The sequence below is a fragment of the Puntigrus tetrazona genome, chromosome 20 (genome assembly GCF_018831695.1).
Source record: "Puntigrus tetrazona isolate hp1 chromosome 20, ASM1883169v1, whole genome shotgun sequence".
NCBI lineage: Eukaryota > Metazoa > Chordata > Actinopteri > Cypriniformes > Cyprinidae > Puntigrus > Puntigrus tetrazona.
In genome coordinates this window covers 26085161-26097200 of record NC_056718.1, presented here as the reverse complement: position 1 = coordinate 26097200, position 12040 = coordinate 26085161, and the positions used below count along the sequence as shown (strand labels likewise).

The following is a 12040-nucleotide window of genomic DNA, read 5'->3' as shown; positions in this document are numbered from 1 at the left end:
AAGTGGTCATTTTAGCTATATTAAATTTTCTAAAATCCACTTTTTGCTTTTGGTGAAACTTGCCAATCTGATGCCACAATATGGCAATGTTCTAGTTTTCTGGAGTTTGAAAAGGCAAGTGGTTTCTAAAGCGCCTGTCAATCATCCCAGTGAAGCAGCCAATGCAGTGTATGCACTGTTGACCCAATTATGCAGCATTTCCCATGTGGTGGGCCAGAAGAGGGGACGAACACAGAGGGTGGGCTGATTTACTTTGAACAAACAACACTAATCCCACTGCCAACAGGGAGAAGTTCCTTTGGATTTCTTCTGACACCTGTACGTTATTTTAAGGAGCCGCTTGTATTATCGAAACGCCACCTAACTGAATGGAAGTTCAGCGTTTTAATTAAAATGCGGTGGGCTCTGGAGTGTATGTGTGCAGTGAATGGACGCTCTCGACATGAACAGATTCATCCGTGTGTCGCAGCTGGCTGTGATTCTGCTCTACATTGCTCTTGTTCAGGTAACTTCAGGAGTTTCTTGGTTTTCCATCATAAACCATTGTTACTACTGTTACTCAAGTCACTGGTTCAGGAGACAGTTAATGTGATGCATCAAAGTGTAAAATGCTTTTTAAGAGTGTTCCTGTCATTCTAATTAATGCACTTAATAGTAACTGCTTTAGTTTTATCCTTTCTAGCGGTGGCTTGTGCTAAGTTATCTTAGTAACTAAAGTAACTGGTATTTACATTACAAAACGTTTACACTAGTAAAAAATTTTGAAGCAAGATAAATTAACTGTACAAGTAAAATGAGATATTCTGTCCAGTTTTCTATAGTAGAAAAAAGTCAATATTTTCAAAATAAAGCAAAAATATCTGCCAACGGGAAGGTTGTTTAGACTCTGAATTAAGATTATTTTCTCCCCCCATTGGCAGATATTTTTATTGAATCAAAACTAACAAAGTTTTGATAATTTTTAACAACAACATAATCTTTTTTATATAATCTTAAACAAAATGTCATGCCTTAAATAGCTGTAAATAAATCTTTAGTAAATGCATCTTGATTCAAGAATGTTTAGATATTTATACTAGTAAACAAGACACACATACTAAGAAAATATCCAGTATCTAACCATCCTATTAACAATTATTCAACTTTTAGAGTTTTTGCTTTAAAGGGAAAAATGTCTTCTAATGGGGGTTATTTTTGGGAGATAACGGACTGAAAATGACAGATTACGTGAAAAAGCTTATCAAATATTTGTCCTATGCTAACAAACCAAAAGGTTCACAAACTTATGACTGGCTTTGTGTTCGTCACATATACGTATTTAAAAAAAGTATTTTTTTTTTAACTCAGCATCATGTCCTTTTAGACGTTGTTTGTGAATCAGCACAAATTACTTTTCGAGAAGCACGGTTGCGTTGCATTTCCCTAAATCTTTTCCCTCTATCAAAATTGACGCACCGAAGCAGTTTTGCTTTTTTTTTTTTAACAAACAAAGGGACATTCATTTTTCTTCATAGCTGTAGTCTGTTTTAGGGTGTCGTTGGTCAGTTGTGACCGTTGCACGGAAAAAGTGGCATGAAGATCATTGGGTTTTCAATATGTCTTTCTCCTTTTGGGTTTGATTCGCGCCTGGAACACGATGAAAGCCTTGCTGCAGCAGTGGCAGAGCTGCACGTCTCCTGGCTAAAGTTAGTCCCTCTCTTACGGAGATCTGAGACCGTGTGCGCTCTAATTAATGTACAGCTCCTGCGTGTAGGCGTTCAAACGGCCCTGACGATGGGCAGGAGCCAACACTATCCACTGACGAGCATCCAGGGCCCTTCAGTCAGGCTCGGCTCGGTGCACACACACAATGGGACGATCCCTCAGAGACGTGCCTGTCCTCCAGTCCGTGTGTCTCGGACACTAAATAAAAACAAACGTGCCGTGCTGCGAGATGCTCCTGCTTCGAGCCTGTTACCGTGGCGACAGACCCAGTTTTAGTGCCGCATGAAAATAGACAGGATTGATATGAATGAAACAGAATTAGTTACGAAGCTTTGAGACGCACGCTCCCCGTTAATTTTGTGGAAACTGTGATACGTTCCATTTTTTGGGATTCTTTGGTGAATGGAAGTTCAAAAGAACAGCATTTATTTGAAACATAAGTCCTTCTTGTATAAAATGTGCTATTATTATTATTATTAGTGGTGCTTGCCTTTCAAGGCAAAGCACACTATTACTATTCCTCATACTTATTCTTACTTATTATTATTCTTATTATTATAGATTCCGTGACGATTTTCGGTAGCGTAACTAGTCCGCAGAGTTTTTGCCACACACCTGAAGCGGGCGTCAAATCGTGCGTGGGTATTGTGGAAAGATGTGCTATGACTTTTATAAGCGATCGGGCGTACGATTTTCGTACACCGGGCGAAAAATCGGGCGAAAAATCCCATAGACGTAACATTGCGACAAACTTTGACGGATCGTAGCGCAGAGCGAGAATATCGCACAAACTTGTAAATCACCAGATTTGAAGACTTTATCAAGCTGAGCGAGAACATACCACACAGTGGGGTAAAAGTTTTACCCCTGGGGGGCAAGAGACCTCCAAACTTTTTACTATGGTGAGGGTCAAACTGCACATGTGTTTTTCCTACTATGGTAATTTACATAGGAATTTTGCAAATCAATATAACTTTGCATTAAAATGTCATAGAGACGTGGGGGTGGGCTCGTTTTACTCAGCGAACCAATCAAAGTCTCTGAATCACTATGAAGGTGTCAAGCCACGCCCTAGCAACCATTTAGAGCGCCCTAGTAACAGATTCCATAGACTGCCATTATAATGGTTCAGATGGGTATCTTTGGATCAGAGCGTCATAGAGACATGGGGGTGGGCTCGTTTGACTCGGGGCTGCAAACGGCCAATCATGAACTACTTCAGCTGTTTATAGCCACGCCCTAGCAACCATTATCGATGACCTTAGCAACCAAAATCCAAACTTGCATATCTTCAAAACAGAACGTCACAGAGACATGGGGGTGGGTGCGATTGACTCAGGGCAGCAAACAGCCAATCCTGAGTCACCATAGACATCTCCTATCCACGCCTTAGCAACCATTATCAAACACCCTAGCAACCCCAACTCAAACGGGCATATCTTTAAATCGGAACGTCATAGAGACATGGGGGTTGGTTTATATCATTCATAGTGACAAGTGTATCATCATTGTCAGCTACCAAGCTGTTTCCTAGCAACCAACCTATTTACCCTAGCAACCGAGGGCGAGTTTTGCCACGGCAAGCACCACTCACATTTTCTTCAGGAAATGTACTTTCTAGTTGTTATTAATATCATGATTATTTCTTACCCTTATCTTTTAAACAGGTTTTTACCATTCTGGGCAATCCCCACTCCAAAGGTAAGATTTTCTTTCATTAATTTATTAACATTTATATTAAGGGAGCACAAATAAAACCAAAAACCATGTAACTATAGCCTAGTCATGCTAAGGTAACCAAAAATGAACTATGGTTTTGCTAGACTAATAATAGTTTATCCACGTTATCTGCTTTAAAAACAGATGGTTATACAAATGGTAATCAATACACCAAAAATTAATGGTTCTAATCTACAACAATAAAACCATTGTTGATTTATATATTTCATGACATGTCTACCAATATCCAGGAGCTATTAAATTGACCCTATAAGAGTAATTTTGATTAAAATGTTTTATATTTGTAACCACGTTTTTGAAGTTAAAGCTGCAGTTTGTAACTTTTTTTTGGATAAAAATTATATCTGAGCCGGTCCATAAGCAGCCAGTGTTCAAAACTATCGCCTTATTTCAGGGTTAGCTTGTGATAAGGTTTTTACTTTGAGTGGTACGTGTAGGTTTTCGCGGGAAATTTGAGAACGGCATTGCGTCATTATGAAACATGTGTGTTACATTAAATTATATTCCGGTTTTAAATGTGTTTATGAATACAGACAGACTGGGACTACACAAAATTTGTATTTTAAAGAAAACCAGTTTAGCATATATTTTTTTTCTTTGTGGGTTAAAATAATATCTTAATATGGCATATTAGTCTGTAAATTGAAATCTACAGACCAATATGCACTAACGTTACACTAGTTGCTGCTGTCATTTCCAATAATAATTTGAGAAAAAAGTCTAACAATAATAATAATTTGCAGGGTTTGATGTGATATTAGATTTAATCACATTAGCAGCCCAAATTATTGTGCTTCTTTTTTCCTCAGTTAGTCGGAACAAACCTGGCAGGCTTTTACTTACTTGCTCAGATGATAATATACGGTGAAAATCTTTCAAGATCTAGTTTAGAGTCGAGTTAGAGTTTAATAAAGACAGTTTTGACTGACAGACATGTACCGCAAAACATTCGATTCCTCCGCGCCGCAGCACACCCCGCGCGCGAGATATAACTCCGCGGGAACTACAGTATCGAGTTTTCAAACATAGATGGCGACAAAGAGGCGACATTTAGAAACTGCAGCTTGAAATAAATCAGAAAACTACGTCCATGAAGCAGAGTTTACTAAAATTAACCCCAATTAATTAGTTCTAGTTCTTTTAGTCCTGTACAGCATAATAATCAAAGAACAAAAGACATTCGAGTCAGTCAGCACTGAAATAAAGAAGAAATCACGTAATAATCGACGAATCATCACATTCAATCAGTTTACAGAGGCTAAAGAAAACAGGCAAGTTTTCAATGTGGATGTAAAAAACAAGTTATTGTATGTAAACAAAAGTGAGCAAACAAGAAACATAAATCAGTATATAGTTATATTTGGCTATATTCTCTTCTGAGTAGTCAAACAATCAAAACATCTTTAAAAAGCTGCTGTAATGTTGTAGGCTTTAAATAATCAAAACTGGAATTATTGTCTGATGAATGCTAACATGAGTGTGCTGGAGACCATAGCTATGAATAAAGACTTGAAAATGATGACATGAAACTGTGGTCAAAAGTCTGTCATAAATGGTAAAAGTTCAGCGTCTGCTATGTTTCACCCGAGTCAGAATCCAGTACTCTAGATTTATAGATTTATTTAAGGCCTGGCAAAAGAGAAAGTAAAGGAGAGCGGGACACAACTGAACACTTTTTGGTTTTCTCAGTCTGTATTAATCCACACAGACTATAACTTTTGTAATCCACATTAATCTCACACCTGTCTAGTACAAATATGTTGCTTTGTTTCATAATTACAGTGTGTGCATTTCTCTTTATTTATCCTCAATAAATGGAAGTGATATGTGACAACATGCCCCATAGCTGGAATCTATCAAACATAAACATACAGCTGTGAGATTCAGGACTTGTCTCGTTTTAAATAAATGCTTTCATTTTAATGTTGATATGGAAATATGTGTCTCTCTCTCTCTCTCTCTGTCTCTCTCTCTCTCTCTCTCTCTCTCTCTCTCTCTCTCTCTCTCTCTCTCTCTCTCTCTCTCTCTCTCTCTGTCTCTGTGTCTCTCTCTCTCTCTCTCTCTCTCTCTCTCTCTCTCTCTCTCTGTCTCTCTCTCTCTCTCTCTCTCTCTCTCTCTCTCTCTCTCTCTCTCTCTCTCTCTCTCTCTCTCTCTCTCTCTCTCTCTCTCTCTCTCTCTCTCTCTCTCTCTCTCTCTCTCTCTCTCTCTCTCTCTCTCTCTCTCTGTCTCTCTCTCTCTCTCTCTCTCTCTCTCTCTCTCTCTCTCTCTCTCTCTCTCTCTCTCTCTCTCTCTCTCTCTCTCTCTCTCTCTCTCTCTCTCTCTCTCTCTCTCTCTCTCTCTCTCTCTCTCTCTCTCTCTCTCTCTCTCTCTCTCTCTCTCTCTCTCTCTCTGTCTCTCTGTCTCTCTCTCTCTCTCTCTCTCTCTCTCTCACTCTCTCTCTCTCTCTCTCTCTCTCTCTCTCTCTCTCTCTCTCTCTCTCTCTCTCTCTCTCTCTCTCTCTCTCTCTCTCTCTCTCTCTCTCTCTGTCTCTCTCTCTCTCTGTCTCTCTCTCTCTCTCTCTCTCTCTCTCTCTCTCTCTCTCTCTCTCTCTCTCTCTCTCTCTCTCTCTCTCTCTCTCTCTCTCTCTCTCTCTCTCTCTCTCTCTCTCTCTCTCTCTCTCTCTCTCTCTCTCTCTCTCTCTCTCTCTCTCTCTGTCTCTCTCTGTCTCTCTCTCTCTCTGTCTCTCTGTCTCTCTCTCTCTCTCTCTCTCTCTCTCTCTCTCTCTCTCTCTCTCTCTCTCTCTCTCTCTCTCTCTCTCTCTCTCTCTCTCTCTCTCTCTCTCTCTCTCTCTCTCTCTCTCTCTCTCTCTCTCTCTCTCTCTCTCTCTCTCTCTCTCTCTCTCTCTCTCTCTCTCTCTCTCTCTCTCTCTCTCTCTCTCTCTCTCTCTCTCTCTCTCTCTCTCTCTCTCTCTCTCTCTCTCTCTCTCTCTCTCTCTCTCTCTCTCTCTCTCTCTCTCTCTCTCTCTGTCTCTCTCTCTCTGTCTCTCTCTCTCTCTCTGTCTCTCTCTCTCTCTCTCTCTCTCTCTCTCTGTCTCTCTGTCTCTCTCTCTCTCTCTCTGTCTCTCTGTCTCTCTCTCTCTCTCTCTCTCTCTCTGTCTCTCTCTCTCTCTCTCTCTCTCTCTCTCTCTCTCTCTCTCTCTCTCTCTCTCTCTCTCTCTCTCTCTCTCTCTCTCTCTCTCTCTCTCTCTCTCTTCAGTGATGCTGTTCCCCGAGGCGTGGAGTCGTAGTCAGTGTCGTTCTCTGGAGAGGATGGTGGAGGTGGAGCAGGAGTATCCCGGAGGGGTGGAGCACATCTATAATCCCGGCTGTGTTCCGCTGCGACGCTGCTCCGGATGCTGCAACGACGACAAACTGACCTGTTTCCCCGCCAGCACACACAACATCAGCATACAGGCACACACACACACACACACACACACACACACACAGTGTAATTCTAGTGACTCGCAGCACTGTGTATTTATTGGTGTTTTTCTTCAGCTGCTGAGAATAACTCCGTCGGAGAGGAGCAGGGAGTACGTGCTGCTTTCGTTTCTGGAGCACCGGAGCTGTGAGTGCAGGTACACCCGTCTCTTCCCGCTCTCGCTCTCGTCTCGCTCTCTGTTCATGTCTCTCACTCGCTCTCTGTCCTTCAGGCCCAGAAGACAGCACCCGAGACACCAGCAGTGAGTACTGATTGATTGACGGGTGGATGGCGGGGTGTTAGTAAACGCCAGAAGTAAGGTTGTGAGTGCTCTTCTCAGCAGGAGGAGGAGGAAGGGCAAGCGCCGGAGGAGGCGGAGAGGAAGGACGCACAGGGATTGAGACGCAGCCCGGGTCAGTGACATCTCGTTCACTCGTTAGTGCTCATACACACTGACTAGTCCTAAGAAGTTAGTCGACTAACTTCTTTTTTTTATAACTGTTTTAAGCTAGTGAGGTAGACTGTTCAAACTAGTTCTTAAGACAGTCTTAGCTGATAGTGACTGCATGCAACTTTTTTACATACATATGCGCCATCTATTTATGTTAAATATTTTAATCATTAAGTTAAAATAAAAACCCATTTGAAATATTTATTTCTGTAAATGTCCATCCTTACTCCAGTCTAAAGTGTCAGATGATCCTTCAGAAATCATTCTAATATACTGGTTTATTATCAGAGTTATTAATGTTGGCATTAATTTAGCATTTAATTTGTGATGTAATTTTTTTTTTTTTTGGGGGTTGGAAATTGCAAAACTATTTAGGATTCTTTGATGAATAAAAAGTTATTATCAATTAAAAAAGTCATCCTAGCTGAATAAAAGTTTTTATTTCTTTCAAATAAAGAAATAATTGAAGTTTACTACCATTTCTATTTAAAACATCCAAAAAAAACATCCAAAAATTCAGTGTGTGTGTGTATATATATATATATATATATATATATGTATATGTATGTATATATATGTACACATATATATATATATATATATATATATATATATATGTACACACAAATAATATATATATACATTACGTATATATATATATATATATATATATATATATATATATATGTACACAAATACATATATACATTACGTACATATATATATATATATATATATATATATATATATATATATATATATATATATATATATATATATATATATATATATATATATTAATAAACATATTTATTTTTTGTTGTGCTTATTTATATTCAAGATACAGGAAGGAATATTGTCTTTTAAAATCCATTTATATATTAAAACAATGTTTTATGTTTTACCAATAATCATCACATTTATATTTATTTCTATACAGAATATTAATTTTCATTATTATTATACACTTATTTATTGTTCTATATATTTTACATTAATATTGAATTTATTTATTCATTCATTTTTCGTGTGTATGCCTGCTGTAGATCCGATGAACACTTTGGCAAATAGGCACAGACTCCATTCATCACACAAGCACTGGACCTTAGTGTGGTCAGTCTGACCCGGACCAGGACCAGGACCAGGACCAGGATCAGCTCAAGACCTGCTGCGGCTCCCAGATCAAACATCTGTTTATACCGACCGTAGCGGATCACACTGTCACTGAGAAACAATAAAGCTGCTAAAGCGAAGGAATCAGGCTTCATCAGGGAACAGACGAGAGAACAAATGTGAAATACCTCAGTGCTTTGAAAAAGAATCAAATCTACTATAAAAACATGAAATACAATGCAATGTGTGTTCATATCCCCATATGTGCCTTAATATATTTTATAAAACAATAAATTCACAGTATTTAAAGAAATAAAAGCTGCTTGTTTTGTGTTTATACAGAAATGTTCTGTACATGCATGCATTTATTTACAAGAGAGGACTTTTAAGTGAGTCTCCGGGCTAAATTAAGCTCTTATTAGTGTTACATAACACAAGTAACTGGAGAATATTTGACTTGTCGTCACTCTTCGGTTGAACACAATGTTCTCACGTCGCCCGAGAGTCACGTTTTGTAGCTTTATCGCTTGAGTCACTGACCAATGGGAGGCGAGCGTGGAAAATGAGGCAGCACCACTTCCGCCCGCAGGCCCGCCCACATTCTCCATAAAAGGAAATGCCATTAAACAAAAGCAGCGGCGTTATTCCCGCAAGCCCCGCCTCCTGCGCCAGGATTGGAGAGTCGTAACGGTTCAGTAGCCTCCGATTGGATAAGATCGCACGTCAATCACGCAGCAAGCGCATCGCGTCAAAGAATCCAACGTAAATATAGCGAAATAATTAAACGAACGCTCTCTCTCGAGTTCAGCGCAAGTTATTTAGCCGTTCAGATTAATTTGAAAGTATTAACATCGTTAAAGTCAATCGCCCTCCCCCCAGGAGGGCGGGGCTTGTGGGAATCGCGCGCAGGTCTCGTGTACTGCACCGTGTAGCGTGTTTTGCGTGACCGACGCTACGCAGGCAGAACGCGGCGAGACGCTGCGGAACGCTGTTTTAAACGCTTTATATCCGACGAGGACTGCAGACCGAGCGCGCTTTCGTCGTCTCTGGGGATCCCCGGTTCCCGGATGAAGTCACGGTCATCGCGACACACGCACGTAAGTCGTTACGGTTCGTTTGCGTTCTCTCAATGAACGAATGTCACCCGAAGAAACGTTTACGTGCCTCTGAGGGGAAACTAAACGGCAGGCCCGCGTTTAACGGCGCCGGCCGCCGCGCTTTGGCCTGCGTCGCGACGCGGTTCGTGCGAGAGCTCGGCGTTTAGGCGCGAAACTTTTCTCGTTTTAACGCGATAACGTACTACTCCGATAAGTATCGATAATCTGACGTTTGACAGGTAACGATTGATTGGAGCCGCTGGAGATTAAGTAGGTCAGCTGGTTCCGCCGTAACTGACCCGGTGACGTCATGACGCACGGCCCGTAACAACGAGACTAACTGTCCGTGCGCGTGAACTATTATTAATAAAGAAGATTCTTCCGATTCAGTGTGTGTTTTGGTAAAATGAGTCTTCATCAAGCCCTGAGAGTAACATTAGAGACATCTCCAAAGAGGAATAGTCGCTGTATATTTAGTCTCATTGGACTCTTTATTGAATGGAAACTTGATGTGTAGCCAGTCATCATTTACACACAAAAAAAGGAATTTAAATGTATATATCTTTTTGTAATGAAAAAAAGAGCTGCCTTGCACTTATTTACTCATTTACTTACTCGTTTAGACTGGTGTAAGGTTAGTACTTATAATACCACTTCTTATAGTAGTATAACTTTTATAATATTACTAATATATAATATCATGTTACTTATAGTATTAGTTTATTGTGTTTAAAAGCTTTATGACTTTACTCTTTGGCTTCGCTGACTATCCTGACCAAAAGGAACAGTACTTTTACTTATTTCATATTTGCAAGTGTACATTTACTACTACTACTACTACTAATAATAATAAATATAATAATAATAATAATAATAATAATAATAATAATTTACTAATTCATTAATAATAATAATAAACATTTATGGTTTTGTTGACTGAAATATGCCTTTAAATCAACCTTATCAGACACTAATTAAGAAAGCTGTAAGAATATGTATTTGATGCTCTGTGTGTGTGTGTGTGTGTCTGTCTGTCTGTGTGTGTCTGTCTGTCTGTCTGTGTGTGTGTGTGTGTGTGTCTGTCTGTCTGTGTGTGTCTGTCTGTGTGTGTCTGTCTGTGTGTGTGTGTCTGTCTGTCTGTGTGTGTCTGTCTGTCTGTCTGTCTGTCTGTGTGTGTGTGTGTGTGTGTCTGTCTGTGTGTGTGTGTGTCTGTCTGTCTGTGTGTGTCTGTGTGTGTGTGTCTGTCTGTCTGTGTGTGTCTGTCTGTCTGTCTGTCTGTGTGTGTGTGTGTGTGTCTGTCTGTGTGTGTCTGTCTGTGTGTGTGTGTCTGTCTGTCTGTGAGTGTGTGTGTCTGTCTGTCTGTCTGTCTGTCTGTGTGTCTGTGTGTGTGTCTGTGTGTGTCTGTGTGTGTGTGTGTGTGTGTGTTGTTTTTGTTTTCTTTTTGCTCTGAGGTTTGATCCGTTTCTCCCGGCAACCAGTTTGTTTGTAATTCTATCATTCAGTTTTTATTTTTGCTTTTATTTTGTCTCTTGAAAAAATATCGGCTGTTTTTGTTCTTTGATTTAAAAACAATAAAACAAAAATGCCGTCCTCTCGAGACGCAGCTGCGGAGTTTATTATATTTTAGTGAGTTTCTCTGAGCACAAAGAGGTCTTTAAAGATGGCTGACATTAATGTAGTAAACTGGAAATCCTTACGGAAACATGATCATATTTTGTCGTTATCAGGAAACTGAACATCTCAGGGGTTTCAAATCAAAATATGATTTTCTGTTCTGAAACAGAATATTAATATTTTACATGTCTGATGTATTATTAGTTGATTTGGTTTAAAAGAAGTCATGCTAACTGAAATGAGTTTGTCTTATTTGGTGAATTTGTTTTATGAAACGACTAAAAACGTGCGTTTTTGAAGACATTTCAAATGAAATTGAAACATTAGATATTATGAAATATATAACACTAATATATAAAACAATATATACAAACATTGTTCCCTGCTCTCAGGAGGATATGATTAATAATGTGATGGTGACACGGTTTATTTGAAAAGAACATGTTTAATGTTTGTAAACGGGTCCACAGATGAGCTTTAAAAAAAAACTTTTTAATTTCTAATTTTTATATTATAAATATTAGCCATTTTTAAAAATAAGTGTTTTTGTTCAAAGTGTAGTTAATCTTTAATCAGTATTGGTTTTGTAATTATTATTTATTATTATTATTATTATTATTATTAATTTGAATGTTCAGTTCAAGTTCACATGAAGTTAAACACATGCTGCTAGCTTATAATACCTTTAATATATTTTTGACATTATTTCAGTTAACAATTAAATTTAGTTGCAAATGAGTTTTTCATGAAGGTTTTGTAACTGTTATGTTAACTACAGCAACCCTGAGCAAACATGATCTCTCTCTCTTTTGTGAAATTGTCAGCAATATTTTTTCTGAAAGCTGTTTTGTTTTTTTAATTAAAGTTCACTCCAGTTCAA

At 39.0% G+C, this 12040-nt stretch overlaps 2 protein-coding genes across 10 annotated transcripts in view; both read left to right on the top strand.

The window, feature by feature from the left end:
• The first annotated feature begins 229 nt into the window (after positions 1-229).
• On the top strand, positions 230-8786 carry pgfa (placental growth factor a). Of its 9 annotated transcripts, none has more exons than XM_043218801.1 (7): positions 230-505; positions 3372-3405; positions 6679-6875; positions 6963-7032; positions 7118-7147; positions 7229-7298; positions 8383-8786. In XM_043218801.1, exons 1-7 carry the CDS (start codon positions 428-430, stop codon positions 8405-8407), a joined length of 504 nt encoding a protein of 167 aa, XP_043074736.1. In that variant the 5' UTR covers positions 230-427; the 3' UTR covers positions 8408-8786. The 9 variants fall into 9 exon arrangements, 7 of the variants coding, with proteins under 7 accessions (XP_043074736.1, XP_043074735.1, XP_043074737.1 ...); XM_043218800.1 differs by having other exon boundaries at positions 7226-7298; XM_043218802.1 differs by having other exon boundaries at positions 6963-7042; positions 7226-7298.
• Positions 8787-9230: 444 nt separating this feature from the next.
• The window catches only part of cipcb (CLOCK-interacting pacemaker b), a 4882-nt gene continuing 2072 nt past the window's right edge, over positions 9231-12040 (top strand). The window contains exon 1 of the mRNA XM_043220270.1: positions 9231-9546. The gene's annotated coding sequence lies outside the window, so the exon portion shown is untranslated. The remainder of the gene's footprint in view (positions 9547-12040) is intronic.